General features: G+C 40.0%; 1 protein-coding gene across 1 annotated transcript in view; it reads right to left on the bottom strand.

Moving 5' to 3' along the window:
* NETO1 (neuropilin and tolloid like 1) overlaps positions 1-26,657 on the bottom strand; it is a 110,195-nt gene that overhangs the window by 12,215 nt on the left and 71,323 nt on the right. Inside the window, exon 7 of the mRNA XM_047086443.1 lies at positions 20,513-20,741. Coding sequence (XP_046942399.1) covers positions 20,513-20,741 — 229 coding nt within the window. The remainder of the gene's footprint in view (positions 1-20,512; positions 20,742-26,657) is intronic.

The following is a 26,657-nucleotide window of genomic DNA, read 5'->3' as shown; positions in this document are numbered from 1 at the left end:
GTGGAGAGCTAACCTCCATGCCACGAATGGTCTTCAAGGGCAGTCCGATTTGCGATATTCTCAGAGACTACAGCTCAGCGTCCTTTCCTTGGCTCGCTCACCATCGCTGACCCAGACACATCCTCCCAGTTGGCGGAGGACTGGTTCTGCTTAGAACTTCAGTATACGTTGCCAAAAGCTCTCGCCTCTTAAATACCAGCTTCCTTATTTCCTAAAATTATCTGGAAGAAGCTCAAGTGAAGGGTGGGATTCACGCACAAAATCGCGGCAGCTGAGGAAACAATCCTTACGGTTCGGAGGACCTCACGCGCCCAGTTCCCATGATCAAAAGAGTCTACTTCTTTCTGGAAGGAGGTTTTCTGTTGTCAGCGGAAGAGCAAATACAGCTTCGCGTTGGCTTTTAGAAAAGACACAGGAGGAACTATTTTCGTGGCTTTTTGTCTCTGAACTGCTTTAAAGTGTACTTAGATACGATGACCGCGGCTCTTTCCATCTCGCTTTGGTGGAAGGGTTTATGGAACCTCACCATTTCATTACCCAGATGCAATGCTAAGTATTTCATTTTAAGAAAAAAAAAAGACAGAAACTGAGAGTAGTGGAATATTCTAGTCGGCCAACAGAACGTCATGTGCGCAAGCACAGCGTTGCTCCTGATTTAAATCATTCAGGTAACACAGAATGGATAGTCTGACACTGAAAAACGGGTCTTGCCTCACTGTTCCCTCCTCCCTCCTGCACCAGTACAGACGCATTCGGGCAACCAGTCTTTTTTTGTTGGTTGCTTTGTTTGCCTATGTAGGAGACGGCGCGTTAGGATGAAGCTTCGCCTGTGTTCTGCAGACACTTCACCACGGGATGGAAGGATCCCGACAATGCTACTGTGGGCAGAGCTGGGTCTCAGCTGCAAGGAGTGGTAATCCCTGAGGATAGGCCCAGTTGTCACATCTGTAAAACGGGGATAAGGATAACACTTACCTAAGCGATTTAAGTACGCACAGAACTTGGGAGAGTGCCAGCCTATGGACACAAGCATTAGAACTGTGCGTGCAGCTGCTCCGGGAGGGGAGCACCGCACAGGAGCCGTCGATTCACAATGTCTGAGACTGAAACCCAGATCCATCACTTCCAGGTTGTGTGACCTCGAGCGCACGTGCCTCAAAATCCCCGGGTTTCAGTAACATCTATACAGGGGGCGAATCTTAACTACCACACGCAGCTGTGAAAATTAAATGTGATCGATCTTTAAAACCCGTAACCACTGTTGTCCGAGGTACAGTAAGCACACATTAGCTCTTCTTGAATGACGGTAATAATTAGCCAAAATTAAATCAACCAATAAAACATACGATGTTAAGGAGATACAGAAGAGACAAGTTCAGTGACCTAATATTTCACATTTCCTAATTTGTGAAGTGAGGACGGTCATTCACAGAGATCTCGTCAACACCAAATGAGAATGCAGGCTGGAAAGAATGGAGCAGAGGTTTCACACATAACAGTGTGCAATCAATAGACTCTAAAAAGAGGAGTTCTACACAGAGGTGTTTACCTTCTTGTGTAACAAAAAAGCATAGCTGTTCTTTAGCTAATACAACGTTGTAAGAGAAATAATATAATGAAACGGGTTGTGGCACATAGCTCTATAAGCTATTACATGCAGGGGTGAGATTTAAAATATGTAACAATCAGTTATTCATGGGACCCGACCAGGCAGATCCAATGGACACTGACCGCCACAGCTGGGTGCACAGCCTCAGCAACAGCCCAGTTCATACCCACTCGTAAGAGACTGGGGAATAAAGTCATGCGTCATGAAACGTCACTTCCTCAAAAACGTCTGGGGACATTTATCTTCGTAAATTTCCCTAGCATATCTTTCTCCAAGCTGTTATCTTCTACAACCTCCATCATTCATTTACAAACATCCCGCCCCGAGTGCTCAGCGGACAACCCCCGTCTATAAGTAAAAAGTGGTTTCAAGTTGCTTCTAATATTACATGAAGTAACATAAGGGTACGTAATGCAAATAATGAACCTCACAACCTGTAGAAATGAAGGTGTTTATCCCTCTCTCTCTCTCTCTCTCGAAAGCAATCATATGAATTCAGTAATGTATTTAAATGTGAAAAGAGTCACTAATACACCACAAATCTGAAGCTCCAAGCTCTTTGATTCTATGTGGCTCTAGTATTTACCTATAAAAAGGAAAAAAAAAAAAAGTAAGTCTATATACAGTCCCCACTTTTTATAGGCAACTACACAATAAAGACAACTTTTTTTTTTTCAGTTTATTTATTTATTTTGAGAGAGACAGAGAGAGTGCAAGCGTAGGAAAGGAAGGAAGAGAGGGAGAGAGAGAGAATCCCAAGCAGGTCTTGCATTCTCAGTGCAGGGCCCAATGTGGGGCTTGAACTCGTGAAACCGTGAGATCATGACCTGAGTGGAAACGAAGAGTCGGACGTTCAACCAACTGAGCCACCCAGGCCCCCCAATTTTTTTTTTACGTTTGTAAGACACTTTTCTAAGATATGTTCAGGACATTCCTGAAGCTGAGCCTTGCTAAGTTATTTAAAGATCTTGGGAAGTATATCTCTTTGCTATACCCATGCCCAGTGTAAAATATCACTCAAGTTTTTAACTCTAAAAAAGAAACAGAAAATGGATTGTTTGCTCACTAACTTCAATAAAAGGCAGATTTTAACAAGTGTTTGTACTACTTTCCAGGAAGAAGGTTTAGATGTATGTTATGATATTCCTTGATTTGCAGGAAAACAAGACCATGAGGATAATATGCATTTTCTAATTCCAAATTGTAAAGAGAGCTATTCAGACGCCATCTTGGAAGGCAAGAAAAGCGAGTGTGCAGAACAGATCGTGGTGTTTTGGTCCCACTATAAAATCAAGGCGTATTCTTTTGAAGGCTCTAGTGATCTTATAAACTGAGGTTTGGATATAAGTGACAAGAGTGTCCTGCAACTGAGTGACACGATTTTCAGGACAGAGAAACACGACGCACAGATGCAGGTTTCGAGAATATCTACGGGTACCTTAAATCCAGGCTTAAAATTTCAATTTAAAATACCGTAAGTGGGGGCGCCTGGGTGGCGCAGTCGGTTAAGCGTCCGACTTCAGCCAGGTCACGATCTCGCGGTCCGTGGGTTCGAGCCCCGCGTCGGGCTCTGGGCTGATGGCTCAGAGCCTGGAGCCTGTTTCCGATTCTGTGTCTCCCTCTCTCTCTGCCCCTCCCCCGTTCGTGCTCTGTCTCTCTCTGTCCCAAAAATAAATAAACGTTGAAAAAAAAATTAAAAAAATAAAAATAAAAAAATAAAATACCGTAAGTGAACATTTATCCAAACATCTCATGATAAATTCTTTGGAAACACAAATTTTAATGCCAACAATTTGCTCTAGCGGGAAGAAATGTATTGTGGATTAGTAAGTAAGATGAACTATGGTGCACTTCCTTCCATACATCGGCTTTTGGTGGACCCTTGTTCACAGAGCTCTTGTGCCACGAAGCCCGTTTAACTTTGTTTAATCCAGATGACTCCAATGTCATTAGTTTACCACTCGATACACAAACCAGAACAAAAGAAAAAGCAAAATCTTGAGAAGTCTTGCCCCAGTGTTCAAAAATTATGGTGACAGATTTCTTATTTCTGAAGGGAATAGAGAAAAAGATGAGAAATTACTAAGGTATAAAGTTGGGTGAGAAATGAGGACACAGATCACTGTAAATTATAAAGCCTCACGCACAAAGATACATGTGGAAAATTTTACTGGAAATAAGCCAAAATGGTGACAATGACTATTTGTAGGATATTCACAAGTTACATTTAGCTTTTATTATAAATAATATGTAGAAATATATATGTACACACACACACACATATATATAGTAATTGGTAAAAATCTTTTAACTTTTCATGAAAAAAATAGTATTCTTAAAAATCTATTCTGTCGTTCATATTTTAACTAGTAACATAGTAGTTTTCACATAACATCTATAACTTACTATATATTTAAAGCTAATGAGTGAACTTAGTATTTCACTAAATTCACTCCCTTCTTTTGGGTTGTTTTGAAATCCTCACATGTTCCCATTCTCACCACTAGGTGGCGAGCATGCACCAGATTTCCTGAAATAGCATTTGACTCTATTCTGATGTTGAAAATCCTACATGCGTCTGAGACATTTATGCCTATATGTTGCTGATCTGTAAGAAATAAAAACTTCAGTAGAGACCGCAAAAATAATTTTGAAAATATCTGAATTAGGTAAGGGATGATGAGAGAAAGAATAGCAGTCACAATACTAAGTGTAAAGAAAACTGCATTTAAAATTTTAATAAAGAATCATAAAACATACCGGCTGTAATGTTAAAAGTCTATTCACGAACATTTGATCATTTTTCAGCATTGTGCCACATGTTTATAAATTTTGTTCCCTTTTGGTAATTAATTTTTTTTAACTTATAGTAACTTTTGTTAATGCCAAAGTCACTAAAATTCCTTCTCACTTATTAGTGTTATGTCTCCCTAACTGCTTTCCTTTTTATGATTTATTATTATTATTTTATGATCGTTATTATTTTCTTTTTTTTCATCTGTCTTTAAATTCCAGTACAGTTAGCATACAGTGTTATATTAGCTTCAGGTGTACAATATAGTGATTCAAAAATGCTGTACATTACTCAGTGCTCATCATGATAAGTGTCCTTTCAATCCCCTTTCCCGATTTCACCCCATCCCCACCCATTTCAAATCTCCCCTCTGGAAAGCATCAGTTTGCTGTCTGCAGTTAAGAATCTGTTTCTTGGTTTGTCTCTTCTTTTCTTTATTCATTCGTTTTGGTTTTAAATTCCATACATGAGTGAAAACACACAATATTCGCCCATTTCACTTAGCATAATACTCTCTAGATCCAACCATGTCATGGCAAATAGATTTAATTCTTTTTTATGGCTGAGTAATATTCCATTGTATATATACATACCACCATCCATTCATCCGTTGATGGACCCTTGGGCTGCTTCCATATCTTGGCTATTGTAAATAATGCTGCAATATGCATAGGGGTACACGTATCTTTTCAAATTAGTGTTTTGTCTGCATTCTTTTTCAATTCAGAAATCCACTAAATGCTACCCTCAGGAAATATTGAAACAAAATGGAAAATAAAACCTGGCAGATGTCTCTCTGAAACACTGATATTTCACATCCTTGTGCTTTGTGGCTAATGAAACGATCAATGGTAGGTGAGTTCAAAGCCAAAGAACATGCTACTCCATCAAGAAAATTTGGAAATGGAAGTGATGCTTGATCCTACTTTTCTTTTAATAATAATATCAGCTAAATAACAGCTCAAATGCTCCCTCGTGTCTCCCAGCACCTGACCCAAATCTCATTCTCTCCATCCACATTCTCCGGCTTCTTGCCTCTCTCAGACTCTTCCAATTTGTTTAAGGTGAAGTTTGTCAAAAGTTCACCGCCTCTGTGGGCACTGCCACACGCATGCACACACACACGCTCACACTCCCACATCACCGAGTCTTCTACCTCTGCTCACTTTTCTTTCCCATCACTTCTCCAATCTGAAGTTGGGATGGAAATGGTTGCAGGAATGTGTAGAGCAGCAGCAAGATGAGGAGACAGCTTAGAGTACATTGACACGTCCTTGCTTCATTTGTAGAATTCAACTTTTATCAGCCTTGAAGACATTGATTTATTAAAACTTTCTGATAGGGGCGCCTGGGTGGCGCAGTCGGTTAAGCGTCCGACTTCAGCCAGGTCACGATCTCGCGGTCCGTGAGTTCGAGCCCCGCGTCGGGCTCTGGGCTGATGGCTCAGAGCCTGGAGCCTGTTTCCGATTCTGTGTCTCCCTCTCTCTCTGCCCCTCGCCCGTTCATGCTCTGTCTCTCTCTGTCCCAAAAATAAATAAACGTTGAAAAAAAAAAAATTAAAAAAAAAAAAACTTTCTGATAGTCTGGAGGCTCTAGAGCCTACCGCTTTGCCTGAGAGATGGAAATAAAGCTTATGTTTATCATAAATATGGAAATGTGATACATGTCTGCATTAAATATTTAAGTAATGAATTTATGCTAAAGAGAAAAATCCAGTGCACTTGGAAACGCAATTACTTTTATTCACTAATAATTTTAATTGATCTAGATGACAGGGACGATTTTCCCTCTGCCTCTCAGAACCCTGCAGTCAGGTCTCCAGGGTAATCATGAGAGGCCCCCCTTCTCTTCTCTATTCCAGGGGATCCTGGGAAGCCTGCAAAGCCTCTGACACTCTATTTTCTCCTGGGCTTACCCTTCCAGCTCTGACTCCCATCTGAAGTCCAGATTTATTCCATACCAGCAAATCCCGACATAACTTCTTGGGATTCTAAGTACCATCTTAAGTGAAACATGGCTAGACGATACAGAAACAATTGTGACCTTACTCCTCTTTAACTACCCCTTCCCCACATCATGCTTCCACTCACACACTTTCCTGATATTAATAAGGGCCATGAGTTATTAACATTAAGGCTGCTAAGGCTGAAGGGTTAGGGTCTTTCTTGAGTCTTTTCTCTTTCAACACCCACGTCCAAATAGCCTTTAGTTGTGTCAGCCTTATCTATCTATCTATCTATCTATCTATCTATACATCTATTTATCTATTATCTATCTATCAATTATCTATCTATCTCTTATCTATCTATCCATATATTATCTATCTATCTATTATCTATCGATCTATTATCTATTATCTATTTATCTATCATCTATCTATCTATCTCTTATCTCTTTACTCATCTATTATCTAGCTAGCTAGCTAGCTATCATCTATTACCTATCCATCTATTGTCTATCATCTATCTATCTACCATCTATTTATCTGCCGAGTTCTTGTTGCCATCGCCATTGGTACAAGTGGCTCATGGCCATTTTTCAACAGCTGGTTTTTTATATCAGATCCATGGACAGAGCAGCCAAAGGAAATTTGGTCATTTAAAAGTATAAATCAAACCATTGCTCACCCCTGTTTATAACACTCCAAAACCTTTCTTTAACAGAGTGAATGCCAAACTCCTCAATACCCCTTGTGCTCATCCAACATCTCAACTCAGCTACCTCTTGAACTCCAATGTCACCCACCATAACCATGGCGCACTGAGATTCACACCCTTCTCCATCATGTTCGTCTAATTTGTTGTTTTTCCAAATACTTATTAGGACTTTAATTTATCTTCTTAAATTCACTTCTCTGTACATCATTTGTCTCCTCTTATAAAAATGTAAGGCAAAGGAGTTGTCTTGCTCACTGCTGTATAACTTGGGCTTTGAATAACTAACACATGCCATTTTGGAGGTGCTTAATAAATACCTACCAACTGACAGATATCAGAACAAAACTTTTTCAACAGTAAGATAGACATGGAGTGCCATCTTGCCATTCTATTCTGACAATGATTTTATTTTATTTTTTGAGGTTTTAAGAAGTTTCTATTTTTTCATTTCATTTTTTTTTATTTTTTAATGCAATTTATTGTCACACTGATTTCCATACGACACCCAGTGCTCATCCCCACAAGTGCCCTCCTCAATGCCCATCACCCACTTTCTCCTCTCCCCCACCTACCATCAACCCTCAGTTTGTTCTCAGTACTTAAGAGTCTTTTATGGTTTGCCTCCCTTTCTCTCTGTAACATTTTTTTTCCCACTTCCCTTCCCCCCTGGTCTTCTGTTAAGTTTCTCAAGATCCACATATGAGTGAAAACATATGGTATCTGTCTTTCTCTGCCTGACTTATTTCACTTAGCATAATACCCTCCAGTTCCATCCACGTTGCTGCAAATGGCCAGATTTCAATTTCCAAGAAATAACTAAACTTTTTTAATGAATTTAATGGAAGAAAATAGCTAACACGTCAGAGATATCAATTATGAGTAAGCATCTGAGTAGGAATTCAAAGCCTTCAAAAACTGGATTGAAAAGTGTTAGCTTGTTACGTTTGAATCAAGATATTCTAATTCCAGAAAAATATAATGTAAAAGAAATAAATATATTTGGCCATCCGAATTGTCCCCAAAACAAATGTTTTGTTTTTCCCCAAATAAATGGAAAAATTTCCCCTGCCACCATATTTTAAACTTAAAATGGCCTTCAGGCTATGCAATTAGAGAAAATGACATTTTATTTGAAAAATGCTGACCAGATTTCAGGCCAGAAATAGATTTGTGCCTCTTCTCTTCATCTCCTTTATCATCTTCATATATTTTTTTTGAAAGATCAATATCTGCCTCCAAAACTCTATGTTCCAATGTGACTTAGTTATCTGTCAAAAGATCTCGAATTATTAAGATGAATTTTAATCTCTTTTTTAAATACAAGGAAATCTATTCACAAATTTCAATTTAATCCCACTCACATTTATTAGATTCCCCCAATCTTTCTGCTAGAATTGCATATTGCTACTGTCCCAAAAAGACAGCATATTAAAAAAAGAAAAAGCATCTTCATGAGAAAATTATATTCCATAGATAGAGATCATTTCTTTCCTCACATAGGACATGAGACACATCGTGATCTTATCCATTCTATTTGATCCCAAGAATGAACATATATTTGTATACTATAATTATGTCTGCCTTGGGTCAGCTACATGATGATTTATTCATCGTCCCTAATTAGATAGGTCCACAATTACCATAAGGGGGATACTGCATTTCCTTGGGGTCTGTAGTCTGATTATTACCAGTACTCAGACATGGATCTCAGAGTTTGTTTTCATGACTGGTGTACATGTCTATAACAGTTAGCTGGTTGAGACATGCTGTTCCGTTAAAGTCACTAGATTTGGTTTCATTGTTGTAAGTGCCAAGTCCCCAAAGCGGGAACTGAGGGAAACAAAGATTAGGGTGGAGAAAATGAATGGGCCATCATAGCCTCAACTTTGTGATCCTCCTAGTTCAAAGGCTAACAAGTCAGAATAATCATTTTCTGTCTCCATACAACAAGTACCCGCAATCTACTTCCAGTGATAGACATAAACTACAACCGCTGTAAACTGAGAATCAAAGAGATCAATACATGTTATCCCCAAGGATCCTGCCAAAAACTACAAGGAATTTGCTGCCTTTATTCTTGTCCACAACATCTCTGGCAGACTGACAACCTCACCAAGACAACACTGATCAAAACATTTTGATGGGGGGGGTGCCTGGGTGGCTCAGTTGGCTAAGCGTCCCACTCTTGATTTCAGCTCAGGTCACAATCTCGCGGTCATGAGATGAAGCCCCACCTCGGGCTGTGTTGGGTGTGGAGCCCGCTTGGGATTCTTATTCTCCCTCTGCACTGCCTCCTCTCTCTCTCAAAAAAATAAATAAAAAGTTCGTTGAAAATTCTGCAAATATTTTCTAAGTAATTCAACACATACACACGGAAATCAACATGATTTAAAGGAAGACAAATATTTTAGTCTAAAAAATCATTCAAGAAACTTGATTTTAAATTTTAATTATTCCACCAGCCTATAAATCTATAGACATACTTTAAAAAAAGGAATTTGAGCCAAGTATTACTTCCAATATTAAAATATTTCTGATCGTTACAACTGGACTCAATCACATGCTTAAAGAGGAAGGAAGGGTAGGTCCCTGGAAGACTATACAATTTTATATCATTATCCCTTGCTCAAAATTCTCATTATATTGAAAGTAAGAAACTCCTGACTATAAAGGTTTCAGTATGTTGGTATCCCATTAATGGACACAATAGTTATCACCGACCATTTACCATTAGCTCTGTTTTGAACACATATATTTAAAACTCACAGCTACTCTATACCCTCTCCTTCATTTTCTGGAAAAGAAACTGAGGCTTAAAGTCAAGGTGTTATAGATAAGAAAGGAGAGGAATTAACCGACTGTCACCAAATGGGTACTCTTTCATATATTTTCATACTATTTTGATTTTTTTTATCGATTAAAACACTTTAAAAATTCTTTTAATGTTTATTTTGAGAGAGAGAGAGAGAGAGAGCAAGGGAAGGACAGAAAGACAGGGAGACACAGCATCCGAAGCAGGCTCCAGGCCCTGAGCCATCAGCACAGAGCCCGATGCAGGGCTCAAACCCATATTGAGAGATCATGACCTGAGCTGAAGTCGGAAGTTTAACCAACTGAGCCACCCAGGTGCCCAAAACACTTTTTTGAAATGATCTGTAATTTTGTTTTGAAAAATGCTTAACATTAATTTTAGAATTCAAAACACATACATGCATGCCAAAATTATATATTTATATATTTATGACACATTCTCTTCTTGTACTTTTCCTGTAGTAATAAAAACATTCAACTTTTAAATAATTTCATTATATAGAAGAAGACATATTCAGCAGTAGGGCATGAAAGGGACATGTATTTAGAGACACCATTACCATTTGGCATTGTGTACCTTTGGTCTTCAAGTCCAATAAACTATATTTTTCATAATTTTAGGTGAAGAGTTTATCAATTTAATAAAAACAAACAAATAAAAACAGAATAAGAACAGCAAACCTACTGTGGTAAGCTGAATAATAGCTCCCAAAGATGCCCACATCCTAATGCCCCAAATTTGTGAACGTTACTTGATATGCAAAAGAGACTTTGCAGATGTGATTATGGGCTTCAAAATGTGGAGATTATTCTGGATTATCCAGGAGGGGCCAATGTAATCACAGGCATCTTTACAGAGGAAAGGAGGAGCTCCAAGGGACAGAATGTGATATATAACAAGGAATCCAAGAGAGACAAAAGGTGACCTTGCTGGCTTTGAAGGAGAAGGAGCTATATAACCCACTCAATGGGAAGAGCACAGCTCTAGAAACTGGGACAGGTGAGGGAATGCATGCTTCACTACGGCCTCTCAAGACAGTGGCCCTGTTGACACCATGGTTTCAACCCAGTGACATCTATTTCAAATAATACATTTTTGTTGATTTAAGCACTAAATGTGCTGTTGGAACAGCAATAGGAATGAAGCCAATGTCCCTATTTACACCAGTAGCTAATTTCTCAGAGGAATCAGAACACGATCCACCAGCCCCTGTAGATGTAACTATGGCCACACAACACCGCAACAGGGGCGGGAAAGGCCGAATTGGGAAAAGAGTGAGATCTCTGACATGAGTAGCCAATGGCTTTTGACTAGAACACCCTGCGAGTCATAAGTTACGATTCGCTATGAAATGGTCAAGAGCAACATTTTCTAACTACTGCCATCATTTAAAATTAGAGCAAATTCAAAGATTCACTCATGGCACCCAGAGGAGGAAGGACTGATGTCACCTCTAGTGCTCCAAGGACATTAGAAAAACATAGGCTTAGCCATCAGCATCTGTCATGCCATAAACAAGCCATCGGGTGAGTGTCTTGAGGGTAAAACGTGGAGAAATTCTAGTGTAAACCATGGTGATTATTTAGTCTGAAAGAACAGGTCATTAGATAGTGACCTGTCCTCACCTGTTGGTATAATTACCACCTCCCAGAAAACCCTATTGATTAGTTATCATTTCCTGACATCATAGATGTGTCTTGATTTTCCCAACATAGAAAAGAACATCTCTATTCTTGTTTTCTTGGATTTAATACATTTCTTTAGAAAGTCATATCAAAGTTATATTTATTGCTTTTAAAAAAATGTTTACCAAAACAATAACTGTTCATTGCAGAAAAATCATAAAACACTGAGGATCAAAAAACCTCGACACCTAAAATTAATCACTATTGCTACCTTAAATGAATTGCCTTCTACACACATGCATTACATATACAGCAGACACTCTATATTAAATATTTATCACATATACTTACGATATACTTTTATGTGTGTTTTGTTTGATATTTGCTTTGAGAATTTTATTTTTTTCACATAGCTCAATGTTTGCATCGTTCTAACACAGCGTCTAAAGAGTTCAAAGAATATGTACAGGTTCCAAGAAGCATTTAACCAAGCCACTTAATTTTCATTGGTTGAATGCTTTTAAACATACTTATCACTAATATATACATATATTTTTAGATTAAGTTTCAGATCCACAGAAGAAAGCATGCATATATTCTCGTTCTCACACCATCTACAAAACTGGGTATTTTATTGTTGCTATATTTTTAAACAACTGAATAGATAAAAACAGGCCTGATTCCTACTGGAATTTGCATCTCTTTGTTTACTAACACAGACCAGTGTATGTTTCCTATACCAACAGGCCATTTCTGCTTCTCTATGAATTAATTTTTCACTTTATTTGCCCCATTTTCTTCTCGTTGGCTTATATAACTTTCTCAAATTGTCTTACACAATCTTTATTCTTTTTTAAAATTTTTTTGTTTTATTTATTTTTGAGAGAGAGAGAGAGAGAGAGAGAGAGGGAGAGAGCGTGCGCACAAGCAGGGGAGGGACACACAGAGAGAGGGAGATACAGAATCCGAAGCAGGCTCCAGGCTCTGAGCTGTCAGCACAGAGCCCGACGCGGGGCTCGAACTCACGAACTGTGAGATCGTGACCTAAGCCGAAATTGGACACCCGCTGACTGAGCCACCCGGGCACGCCAATCTTTATTCTTCATAGCTAAGAATATTTACCCTGCTGTTTATGTTGCCAATTATTCAATTCAGCTTTTCCTTTTTTATTTTAATTATGTTTTTATATTAACGCCTATCTTACTTTTGATGCTCATATATATGATACATCCCCTAGCCACATGGTGTTTTACGTCTACTTTAGAAACAGGTGCCGAAATAGGACGCATGTGCAGCAATTTTGCCAGCATATTCTGCGTCGTACTGATACTTCTATATGTGCCATCTGGTATTTATGCAGCTGTATGACAGATATAAGTAAATATTTCCTGTATTAACAAAGTAGTCTTCAAGGTTTCAAAACGCACCAACTCTTAACAGTGAGGCATGGAGATCTCTACATTAAAACATCAGTTTACAATCAGCAGCATGGCCTCCTCTAATGAAGGTCATTTTCTCTCCTGGGTGAAATGCCTTTGGATCTTATCATTTACCCCAAACTTGTAACTGTGTTGGGGCTTGCTTTTTCTAGAGAGCAAATGAAACACTATTGTTGTGAGTTGATGATCATCAATATGTTTTGGTGTGTATTCTCAGAGAGCTCCTGAGCTCAGTGCACTTGGACGCTTCTAATCAAACATCTCTGCAACTTCTCACCCTTAGGATCCACCAAATTTAGTTTATTGAGGCCACAGAACAATTTTACTTGTATCTGGCAAAGTTGGGCACGTGCACTCCGGCGGACAGAATGTAAATTGTGGACACAAGAGACAGACGGCATGCCAAACTATGTTCCAGACGAGAAACAATCGTAAAACTAAACGGTGAAATAATAATCGCTCACTGTGGCCAAAGAGCAAAGATCCTACTAATATAAACGAATGCTGGACAGAGAGGGAAAAAAGACCCTGTGAGAAAAGAGGAAGGCTTTTTAAAGTACAGTGTTTCAGTGGATAGTTTACTAAAGTCAATGAGGAAGTACGTGGTGACGGGGTGGAGCAGAGTACCAGATGTAAATGAACATGTTCTGGAGTGAGTCACACGCTCATTCAGTTTGAATGAGTGCGGTAGCACCATAAGAGGACCGAACATCCCATTCATCTCTGGGCCATCAGCGGTTGGGTGCTTACGCATTAGATGAAGGAACAAAATGGCGAACGGAGGGATTACAAGTAAGTATCAAAAAGAAAACACTGATGCCTAGGTTAATAACACAGTGGTCACTCTACTTTCAGGGTCAAGCTGATGTTAGAGTGATTGTTTTTTATATCTTTCCTACAATTCTACCTTGGTGCATCTCCTCAACTACCAAATCTAGAAAAAGCACGGAACCAGTTAATAAATCATAACGTATCAGTTAATATATGTAAGTGACATATACAGACTGACATCTGGATTATCTATGGCCTTCAAAAGTGCATATTGTTACAACAGGAATGTGTTTTGGTTTTCTATTGCGAAGTAACAAATTACTACAACCTTACCGCCTTACATTCAGGTCATTGGGAGCACTCAGTCTCTTGGGTCGCTGGACTGAGGCTCCCCCTTTCTCCCTGGCTCTCAGATGGGCAACATTCTCGGCTCCCAAAGCCTACCCCCATGCTCTGCCACATGGTCTTCTCTACAACGTGGCAATGTGTGGGGAATAAGTTCAAGAATTCTCTGAGCTTGCACCAATGGGTTAACAAAGCTTAGGGGGGAGAGTCGCCACAGGATGAAAGTGTCCGAGCACAGGTAGAGTCGGAAGGTCGCTGCACCAGGGCAAAAGAGCCCAGGATTAATCGTGAAATAAAACAAAGCATGGAGGGAAAAGCAGCTATAGGGCGAAAGTGCCCAGGGCGAATTAGTGAGAAAAATGCCGTGTTAGTGAGGTGGCACCCTCTATCTGTCTAAGCCCCTAGAAAAGTTAAAATAGACACGGTGCCCGGTGCCTGCAGTAAATGGCCATCTTCTCATCACCAGGACGTTGTCTTGACCCTGACCCCTAACACCACATACCATCAAAACCCCTTTTCTCTCACACACGAGTTAATGATCACTGTTGTATTGTCTCTTTCTGCATGTCCGTCACATATGTAAGCCTTCTGATCCTAATAAAACAGAAACAGGACCCTTGCTCAGGACTCTTGTCTCCTCCCCGACATTAGCCTCTCTCATGTTCAATTCTGTGTCTGCTCTTTTGCTGCACAAGAGAGAACTCCAGACTCAAAGTCGGTGACAGCAGCGTGCTCCGTAAATGCCAGCAGGAGTATTTGCTACAGCTTAGAATGCCTCTGACTTCTTGCATTCATGCCTTTTAGACCTTCTTTTAAAAGGGCTTAAAGACTATTACCAGTATTTTTTGTGTATACTCAGCCCCGCCAGGACAGCTTCCCTTTTGATTAATTCAGAGTCAACTGATTAGGGACCTTAACCACTCACGCAAAATCCCTTTTGCCACGACATGTAACATGATCACGGAGTGACATTCCATGATGTTCAGATCCTTCCTGCACTCAGCGGAGAGGTATGTATAAGCTCTATACACCAAAAGGTGGAAATGTTGGGGTCATCACTGCCTATCACTGCCCACTCATTGGCTCCCAGTGCCTCACTCTTGTCATGGATGCAAAATAGATTCTCCCTTTCTCACGGCTCCCGTGAGTATCACCGCGCTACAGCACTGACTCAAAGTCCCAAACCTCACACCTAAGCCATCTAAATGTGGTACAGAAGAGGCTCCTGGGTTCAGCCCTTATAGGAGTCTAGACCGTAGCCCCAAGAGACCATTTTTCCTCCCCCCATTAAACCCCAGAACCAAAGAGACAAATCACCTGTCCCAACACTCCGGCACACAATGGTGGGAGAGGCACAGCATCATGGGTATAGACAGTCTGGTTGGAAATAGGGAGAATGGAGAGTAAACGGGAGTCTCTGATCCATGATAGTTTTGAAGTCCAGCAGGGCAAATGCTGGATTTCTTGGTACTATGTTTCCATTTCTAGGAAAAACCCTCTGTCGCTGTGGGCTTCACCCTCCAGGCTCGTGGTGCTGTGCTGTCACTCTTCCTTTCTATGAATGGTGACATACGTTTGCAGTTGGGCACTTTTATCTGATGGCTCCATGCCACAAGAACTTGGGGGTTCTGACGATGTCTCTTCATCGGTACTCTGCCTCTTTCAGCCCAAACCAAAAGAGTTTCTGCTGAAGGGGTCTTCTCAAGAAGCCCGTGGCCCTGACTTGAAATTCACTGGGTTTTGCTCTCAGACAGATGCTCACCCAAAGTCTCTGATGCAATCCTGTCTCTCCCCATGGGTCCTGCTGAGGTGGCTGAGGGTCAGCGCCCTAGTCCTCCTGGATGCCCTCCAGTCTGGAAGATCTGTGAGGCACACCTCCAACCTCCGGAAAGGGCCCTTCTGTTACCGACACTGTGCTCTTCTGCTGTCTCTGGTGATTTAGCAGAGGCTATACGGTCACACATTCAGCCTCGTCCCCTGCCATGCGTTTGGCAGTCACTTCTGACTTTTAACATCTCTGCCACCTGGAGAGGCTGGCAGTTTTCAAAACCTTCGGGTCCTGATTGCTTTTTGCTCACGGGTTCTCCCCTCGATTTGCTTCTTCCCTCTCACAAGCTACTGCAAGCAGCAAGAGATGCCAGGCTATGCCTTCAACACTCTCTGCAGTAATTTACTCAGTCACGTAGCCAGTGTTGGTCCCTCAGCAGGTCCTGCAGGACAATTTCTCTGAGCTTTCCGCCACGGCAAAACAACGATTTCCTTCCCCCGGTTCCGTCCCAGCCCTCCCCAGCAGCCCTCCGAGTCCAGATTTATCCTGCCCATCTAACGCAATGCAGGCCTTTTCTAGCATGCTCCTCAAAATTCGACCAACCTATGACCACTGCCTGATCCAATGCCGCTTCCACATTTTAGATGTTTGTTAGGGCGACACCTCACTTTCAGTACCAAAACCTGCAGTAGTTTCCCACTGATGTGTAACAAATCAGCACCAGTTTAGCATCCATTAGTCTCTAGCTTAGTATGTTCCAGAGCAGAAGTCCCTGGTTATAATTTTATTTGAGTCTAATCTTGTAGGGCATAGGAAAGTGGAGTACTGTAGGATTATAGCATGTTTGTGTAACATGTAGACAGAAGGCACAGCGGATAGGACAGAGGCATCAAAATTCAGGTTGAAAAGCACATAAACCAGTGTTGACACGTCTGAGCTATATGACTGATGTAGAAGTGTTCCCTATTGTTATCGTCATCTTTATCATTCATCATCTTTAGAAAATGGGAGCTCTGTCCATCCCTTACAAGTGACAAAGTCATCCACAAGAGAACTTATGAGCTTCAGAATCAGGTCTTCGATCCTTGCCACGGGACTGTTCAATCACTAAGTATGGAGTTTTGGGTGCGCAGGGAAAGTCAGTTACCTTCCCTGGATCTTTTCTTATTCTGTCTGAATTCACAAAATGTTTGGGATTAGAAGAGACAGTCCCTGAGCTCTCCTTTAACATCTAAAAATATAACAAACAAAAACCAGAATCAGACCTATACGTACAGAGAATGAACGGATAGTCGCCAGAGGGGATGGGTTGGGGGGATGGACAAAATGGGCGAAGAAGGGGGGAGATACAGGTTTTCAGTTATGGACTGAGTAAGTCACAGGACTAAAAGGCAGAACATAAGGAACAGAGTCATTGATATTGTGACAGTGCTGTAGTAGGGCAGAGGGACCTACACTTGTGGTGAGCATAGCATCACGGACAAACTTGTCAAATCACTAAGTTGTCCACCTGAAACTAATGGAACATCGGGTGTCAACTCTACTCAAAAAACTACATCGTATGGTCCCAACATGAGACCTTTTGACATATATTAGAATATTGTTGAATGTGCTGTAAGCACTTCTCAACGCTGCACTGGGCATACTGCCTAATAAATGCTAAGAACCAAGAAAAACGTCAAAGTGGTTTCTTATTATTTGAGTAAGACAAAGCTGGTCGTTGATTTCACACCAATAGTTTTCACTCCGTATGTGTGTGGATGTGTATGGAGTAAGATTAGAGGCATGTATATTATTAATATTATATATGGATTATATAATATAAATAAGAGTATATTACATATAAACTACGTTTACATATATGATATATATACTATATAAATGTTATACCTATCATCATCAAGAAAACAAAAAGGCAATGAAAAATACTTTCTTAGCCACCAATATGGACTAGAACAATACCATTTGGGGAACTTGAAACGCCACAAATAGAGTTCCTTTATTTCCTCATTAAAGTCCTTAAAATGACCTAAGCCACTCAGTAGCATCACCGAAGTATTAGCACTGATCAAAGTTCATTTCTTGTTGTTTTGAAATTTTCAGCTCTTATCTGGAATACTTTGACTTTGATACAGAAAGGCTTGGTCCATACCCACACACGTCATCACACAATGCCTTTGATCCTTGGCATGTCATGGTTGAAGTCCAACCAGTTTCAGCCAAAAATAAAAAAATACAATGCAAAATATCAAAAAGCTACAGAGGAAACATGACATGGACGATAAATTTGTTCTAATCAAAGCTATTGTAAACTTTATGAGCTAAACACAGAGAATGCTACCGTACCACCTGTCACTGACGTGACCGTGATAAGCCGTCCACTGTGCAGGAACATAAAAATTGGGGTGCTTTCCTCCTATGGAGGACGGATGCCATGTTTTTTCTGGATTCAACTTTGAAAAGTCCACCCGCTTGAAGGACTTCTGGAGATCGTTTACATACCTGCATGAAAACTCTTTCTTTCAGCTCAAATAGAAATACTTCCAATGGCATCTGCACAGTATGACATAATGCACCATTTCTGGTACCAGCAGGATCCTAAAGACTCATGGAACTAATCAGTGTTAGAGTTGAACGGGATCAGTGAAGTTTACCAGTTTGTTCCCTACAAAACTCAGACATTCCCCTACACCATTCACACCACCTGGTGACCCATTTTCAGACTGACTGCCACCTAGCCAGAGCCTGTACCCTCTCTGGGAATCCATTCAGTTTGGGAAGAACACACATCCTGTGAGCTACACGTTTTTCCTAAGTATCGCTCCAACGGTTCCCTACAATTTAACAAACAAATCTCACCTTCCAGACATCAATCCGTATCACCAGCGTAAGTCTCAGGTAGGGACCACATTTGGAACAAAACAACAACAAAATCTCTCAGATAAACTATGCCGCTCTTCCTTTGACTTTGTCTCATGATTCTAGTTGCTTCCGCATCCTGGCCAGCCACTTCCCATGGACGATCCTCCTTATTAACAATACCCAGAACAGAATAGGTGCTGCAATCTACAGTTTGACCAGTGAGGCTCCCCAAGAGCCTACCTTCTTTGAGTTGTTTACCTACCTTTCCTTCATAGAAGCTAATACTGCAAAAGATATTTTTTGCCAATTGTTAAAAAAAAAAACCAAAAACAAGCTTTAGCTCATACTGTGTTTGAATGAAATAAAACTTTAGGAAGTCCTAGGAGGCAGGGCTCTTCTATACTATTGTTGTTTTAGTTGATACTTGCAACCTAAGGATGTATTTTTTCATTTTTATCCCCATTGCATTTTACGGTATCGTGTTGATAAAAATAGATTTTTGTGATCTTTTTAAAAAATTGATTATATTATCTAACATATTAGCTAGCCCTTCCTTATATGTATCTTTTAAATGAAATACGAGTTTTCAACATATTATCACCCAAGATTGATAAGAATATCAAATAAGTACCTTTAACCTCCCCCCCCCAAAGGCAAACCTATTGGTGACAGTGGGGTAATCAGCAAGGACACCAAATGGGCTGACCTTGTAGTCTGAATTTCTTCCCACTCTAACCAAGAAAATGACGAGATTTTTTTTTTTTTTGGCCCAGTATCTTGCTGACATAAAAATGCACTACCTCTAACATTTTGATCAACTGTTGAAATGAGGACACGATAGCAACATGCTGTTTCAATCTGCAGTAATCCCAGGAAAGATAATGCACTCCACGGTGGAATCAAGATTGACAAAGACTGAGACGTTTGCCACCTCCAGGGTCCCAGAATTCTCCAACTGGGTAATCAGACAGGAATTTAAAGCCAAACCTATTCACTACATGAAAGAATTGTCTAATATATTTCATATTTATGAATTGAAAAAATATTGGATGCTGTGCCAATCACTGAGAAATTCTGGCGATTTCAAAACTATTTTTTCTATTTATAAATACATAGTTTCAAAATACAGGCTGCTGATTTCCTAAAGCGGAATTTTTCAGGATTATTTTTTTTTCATTTGTATAAATTTATTAAACATGAATTATTCAGGGTTTCTGAAGAACATTCCAAATATATCTATTAATGTGACTCATTATTTGTTAGAACATAATTTTCTAAAATTGCTGCGGTTTGCACATAACTCTGGATATCACCCATGGTGCCATTTTAAATTTTTTTTTGAAACTTTTTCTGTTTACTCTCCTCCCAAGCAATTCTCTCTCTTTGCTTACTTTAATGGGAACTCGGTCGTCTCAGACCTATTTGCAATAAATGGAATTGCAAGAGAAGCTTACTAAAGAGAACCTACCAAATATTTTTATGCAGGTTTTTAAGACTTAAACTCAAACTTCATCAGAAGCTGCTGAAGTTCCAGACGCTTCGTAAGAGCTAAACCAGAGACAAACAAAATCCTCATTTCCCAGTCGACGCGGGAACTGTCTTAACCAAGGCTATCATGCGTATGCTAAAATAAGGAAGCAGAATGGAATAGGTAACTCTCTCCCGTCGCTGGATCAGAATGAAGGAAAGGGAATCTCAGTGTTATTAACACCTTGTTACAACGCACCCCATTGTGCTCACGCTGCATGGACAAAACACCATTAGCGGCTTACGAGACTTGCATCGTATGACATATGTGAAGGACAAATAGTCAAGTGCAGAGAATCTTACGTTCTTGGAAGGATGTGAACAGCATCTGAAATCTGCTGTTTCGACTGCCCTCATCGGCCCACATGCGGATGACCCCAAGACCTGTGCGGAGCATGACGTCATTGGCCACGGTGCTGCAGAATTTAGCCTTGAGGTCCCCCACAGAACTGCTCCCATCATACACGGCCACAAAGTTCCTTTTGCATTCATTGGAATTCTGCATCTCGTAGTCCAAGAAACGTAGGTAGATCTGTAAAGTAACAACAAAGCCGCGGTCATTTCCGCAGATCGAAACACGCAAGTAGTTCAGTGAGTACCAGCCCCTCTCTCTAGTCTCAGAAGACAGTCTTGATTACACTCAGTCTTAGGATTTTTCTCCTGGGGATAGCAGGAAATAAAGATGTACAACTAACATCAAACCGTGCTTAATATTTTTTTCAAGTGTTATTTTCCTTTCTTCATGGACATACATGTAGGATAATAACTTGTTTGAATTAATAGTAAAGGAAACAGAAATGGTGTCGAAAGATAGTCTCTGATTTCACTTTGTTTAAATCCCTCCCCATAACCACATTGCTTCCTTTTTCAAGTAGAGCATGTTAAAAAAAAATTTAAAGAAAGGGCGCTAATCTATGATTATTCTCACCACAACATAAAGCCAAAGCCATTTAGTTAAGTCTGCATAAATATAAATTAAATTAACACTTAATGGGTAACAATGTCCCATGCAACCTACACCGTAGATTATTTTTAAATACTCCCAACTACCCTACAAAGTTTTATCGTCCTATTCAGATGATGAAACTAAGACTCCGCGGGTATAAACTGGAGATCAGACGGGGTCTCTCTAACTCCCAAGGCTCTGACCCTCCCACAATATAACACTGCTGCCGATGATGCGGTTTTACGGTCAACAGATATTATTTGACTCTGTTCCGATGGACATTAAAAAAATCACAAGCAGTTAATTTAGCTACAGATAAGTTTGAAAAGAAGTCATCTGTCCATGCACACCATCAGTTTGGCATTACCTACACCCTGGCCTTTGACTTTGTCCCAGACACTGTTAAGGGCCCTGGGGACACAACAGTGAACAAAAGAGTGAGGCTCAGTGTTGAAAATATGTGTCAATGAAACCATGACACCGGGACGTAATGTCACAGCAAAAGAAGTGATATAAAGAAAAAAAAAAAAAACAATCTGTGCTCTGTGACAGGGATATCTGGAATAGTTCTGAAATACAGAAGGCATCCTCACAAATACTTACTAAGTGACTAAGTGTTTTCTAACACGCAAGGCTATGTATGGGAGAGTTCCTCTTCTTTACCCTTCTGTCATTAATGCGGTATGGATGTAAACCAAAGACACGCATTCACCTACAAATCAATCGCTTCCATCTCTATATTCATTTTGCTCATTTCTTCATAAACTCTGAATCCCATAAAACAAAACTTTCTCAGATTCAGTATGTCTGCCCTAAATTTAAAAGTTTCAATGTTTCAAATTAAAAGAAATTTCTCTTTTGTCCTCAATGTTCTTACTGAATGGGGTACTGACCTTTATTAATTTCACCTTCAGAATGGTTCTTTTCCATCTCTGACAGGTCTATGATATTTCAGCAGTCTCCTGCCGGCCCTGGATATGTCCTAGGTTCTTACTTTCCAGTTCATTCCCACAGCACGGCCCAGTCAAAGTTATATTTCTTTTTTTTTTTTAATGTTTATTTACTTTTAATAGAGAGAGAGAGAGACTGAGCATGAGTGGGGGCGGGGCAGAGAGAGAGGGAGACACAGAATCCAAAGCAGGCTCCAGGCTCTGAGCTGTCAGCACAGAGCCCGATGCGGGGCTCGAACTCACAGACTGCGAGATCATGACCCCAGCCGAAGTCGGACGCTCAACCTACTGAGCCATCCAGGCGCCCCCAAAGTTATATTTCTAAGAAACAAATTTAACAATCCTACTACAATCTTTAACTGACTTCCAAATAATTATAATTTTTTTTTAAAAAGCTTAAAAATCACAAACGGGCAGATTCTTCTTCTTCTGTCTGAATATTTCACACTTACTTTACAAAATGCCATCCTTTATGCATATGACATTAGTTACACAAAAATGACCATCCCTATTTTCTGCCTACCAACCTCTTCCTGATATTTTTTTACACACCGGTGCCGAATATTCAAGTGCCCCCACTCTCCAGCCACGGTAGAATTATTCTCTACATCCTCTATGATAAAATATTATTCTGAATGTATTATAAGCTTTCGTTGCCGGTTCTATGAAACTTTAGTGTCACTAAACCACGTGCTCCCAAAAAGCTGGGGCAGAGGTGTACATTTTTGTATTCAAAGTGTCGAACCATGTGTTGTATATACGAGGCACTCCATCAAAGTTCCAGAGGGGATGTGCCTGTGAATGACTGACTGACTGACTGACTGGAAAGTTCTATTTTGTTATTGACTTCACTTATTTCAGTACCCAGCAACTATTGATTGCGTCCCTGTATACCCGACTGTTTTAAGGGCTGTAACTAATAATTATACAGAATAATTGGCCTTTTATTACTTGCAGTAGGAAATCATACGCAAAAATTCCCCAAACAGGGTATTTTTAATATAACTCTGAACTGTCAGAAAACCACAAGACAGTTTGTTACAGGCTCATTAGGGAGAACTGACTGAACATAAAATGGGAGTCCCAAGTCCAGAAATACTCCTATAAATTTGAGGAAGAACAACAGAGAAATAGGGAGAAATGGACAAAAATTGAGAAACACTGGAAGGCACTCGAGTTTTATTATGCTCTGCTCGGTGAGGTTTTCACATACACAGGCAGTCTGTAACATTACAGTTCGGGCTAATCTAAAATTTCCAGACACTTTGATGTTAACTTTAATTGCCATGACTACAAACATAATATATACGTCCTAAAAAACCTTGCACGTTCCTCCTTCCCAGTGGCGTTGTGCTTTATGTTATCAGAAGGTCAACTATTACTCAGGTAACCCATCTAGGATTCACTTTTCCCAACCAAATATTACATTCCTGAAAGCCATCCAGGAAATGCCAAAATGTCTCCTTGAACCAGGCATACCTGGGAATGTTAAACCTTCCAGGGTTTTCCTAACTGCTTTGTTTTATGAGTTTCCACGTGGATTTATAAAAAGGTGTTAGGTGTTTCTGATGACCTTGACCATGAAGCTGGAGCGAAGGAGACAAAAAAGTTGCTCAAGGGATATAAGTAAATCAATGTGGGAACCTTCAATAGGAATAAAATACCTACTCCTTGCTTTACAGCTCTTTTCACTGCACTTCATCACCCCATCCTGACTAAAGGAAACAAATTGAAAGCACTATAAAAATATAAATACCTATAAAACCTAGATATTTTTTCTTATAAGGTAATAAACTTGCTAAATGCAACAAAAAATCAAATACATATTTTAATCTTCAAGTACCATACGGTCAACCCAACCGAGTTTATTAGCCCTCAAAAGAATTTGCAATTAGAATCGTAAATATGCATAGTTACCGATAGGAGGAAATACTGAGTAGGGGAGGTGAAAAGATCCTTTGGAGTGTCTTGTAAAGTAACCCTTCCCTCCAGTGTCCTTCCAAAGCTATAAAAACCAAACACTATGCCCACAGAAAGAAGGAATTAATCGTTTGACTAATTTAAGAAAGACAGATAGTTGAGAGCCTGCTGTTTCCAGGTTGAATGAGTCAGTGGCCTAATAGGCCTGAACAATTATTTCGAGTATCTTTCTGACGCTGCATGTAGAAGCCCGGCTTAAAATGTTAATTTATTATTTGCATCGTGCACTGGCAATAACCTAAGACATTGCGCTGACGCATGATTTCACTCAAATCTCTCACTAACAACGTACATTTGCTGCAGCCATTTTAAAATGAAAAGGCCGAGATCAGGGGGTGGGGGGGGTACAGCCAAGTCACTTTCTCACAGTGACCCAGGCCCTTAGGTAAGTCGTTGGTATTGAACGCAGGTCTGCTGGACATTTGCTACTTCTCACTGCACTGCACAGACTCCTATAATTTTTTTTTTTAATTATCACAGACTTATAGCCCAGAAAGAAAGTCACAAAGTTAAAGAAAGCAAACACCAATAAAATAAATAACTGAGCAAGCAAAACCAAACTGTTTTCCATTCTCCTACAGGGGCTCGGAAACATGTTGGCAAATCCAGATAAAAACGAGAGTCACAGAAAACAAATGGGTCCCTCTGAAATAAATGACTGTCTTAAATTTTCTTAAAAAGACTGGTTTACAGAAAAGCACTGCTCTTGTTAGAAAGGCAATTTGCATATTCAGCCCATAGTTTCTCATTTTACAGCTCTAGAGAGTTTCCACATTTTCCATGAGAGGTGACTGATGTGTATTCTTACATGAAATGGAGTGACAGAAATCTAAGCCCCTTTTTTCTATTTAAAGGCCATTCTTAGTAGACAGAATACTATTTCTGGAGGAAGTGAACAATTAGTCACTGGATTTTTATATATTCCCTTCTGGAGCATTCCATTATTTTTTAACTTCATTTTTCTTAATCATTTAAGAAAAGAAATAAAACATGCCAGTGGTTATTACCTTTACTGGGGGCAGAGCTGTTGGGGCAAAAGCCAATGTCATTAGCCAGAAAAGTGATCGTGCTTCTCCACACTAGCTCTAGGATACATCATCTCACAGCCTTCCTTATATTATGACTTAAATGGTATCTTGCCAGCCTAAGGTTTGGGCCATAAGATCACCGAGGGAAAGAATGTCACGGTTTTTATTTAAGGTAGAAAACTACAGAAAGTTCTTTAGTCTCTCTGCCGAGAAAAAGGGGAAATGATAAACAGAATCATATATAACCCCAGTAAAATAGTCAGATTACCATCTCCTCTCAGTGAATCATTTTGATGCATTCTTCTTTCTAATCAATCACCAAGAGTTTGAGCTGACAAAGTGATTTATTGAACAGGACCAGAGGGGGTTCAGAGCACATAAGTAATTCCTAGTAATATCTGGCTTCCAAATCACACTAATATGCGAAACAGAATCCCTTTTGTGCACTTAAAGCAAATAACTCTAGCTAACAATTTACTAAGGAATAATATTTACAAACATTTAATACCAGCCTTTCAATCTGGTCCCTCCCCTCGTGTCACAAGGATATGCAGAACACAAACACTGTTTGGGGCAATTATTTAAGACTTCCCAGAACAGCTTTCTCCATGAAAATACACTTTAAATACACTACGGTCTGAGAAACGCTGTCCATGGTTTCAGAACTACTTTCCACTTTGATAAAGAAAGCCACATTCTTAAGAAAAAGTGTGTAGCCTGGGGCTTCTGAGCTTGCTGTCTTATTTGTGGCCGGACATGCCAGCCTTATCATTTTAGATACGACATCCCATGAATTCGGAATGTAGCAGCATCCCCTCTATTTGGAGGAGAACATCAGAACATCATACTGTTTGCTGAATTGTTGAAAAGACACACCCTACAAGTCCTGATACGAATATCAAGGCGATTTTCCTGGCCTGTACGAGCGAGTATCAAAGCACTTAAAGTCCGTCTCCAAAATCTGACAGTGCGAAACTGAGATTTCGCTCGAAAACCGGGTGGAGTCCTAACAGGTCCAAGGTTTTCGTTGTGTTTACCCAATTTTGTTTCCGTTTTTGGAGATAATCAAGTCAGACTCAGTCTTCAGAACCCTAAATCTTATCACTGTAATCAAGGATAGTTACTATCTTTCATCTCTCGTGTTAGTTTTCTCCTTGCCCCATAACAAGTTACCAGAAATAGAGCAACTTTACTCAAGACCCGTTTTGGATCTCTGAGTCTGTAGGGCAGAAGTAATTGTGGGCTGGCCTGTGTTCTCTGCTAAGGGCATATGAGGCTGAAAACCCACCTGCTTGCCATTCTAGGACCAAGGTCCCTGTTTTCTCGATGACCAGTTACCAGGGATCACTTTTAGCTCTTAGACAGCATTCTTAGTTCTTCTGACTTCCCCTTCTGCCGACAGCCAGAGAAAATCCAGCTTTTAAAGGGCTCGTGTGATTAGATTAGGCTCACTTGGATAAACTCTCTTTTAATTAACCCAAGCCAACTGAGTGGTAGCCTTAATTGCTTCAGCACAATCCCCTTTGCCAGGTAGTTTAACATAA

The sequence above is a fragment of the Lynx rufus genome, unplaced genomic scaffold, assembly GCF_022079265.1.
Source record: "Lynx rufus isolate CCGP_SWC_20201006 ecotype Redwood Valley unplaced genomic scaffold, mLynRuf1.p SCAF_20, whole genome shotgun sequence".
In the NCBI taxonomy this organism is placed as follows: Eukaryota; Metazoa; Chordata; class Mammalia; order Carnivora; family Felidae; genus Lynx; species Lynx rufus.
Note: the sequence above shows the minus strand (reverse complement) of the source record. Positions and strands in the feature narration are given on the sequence as shown.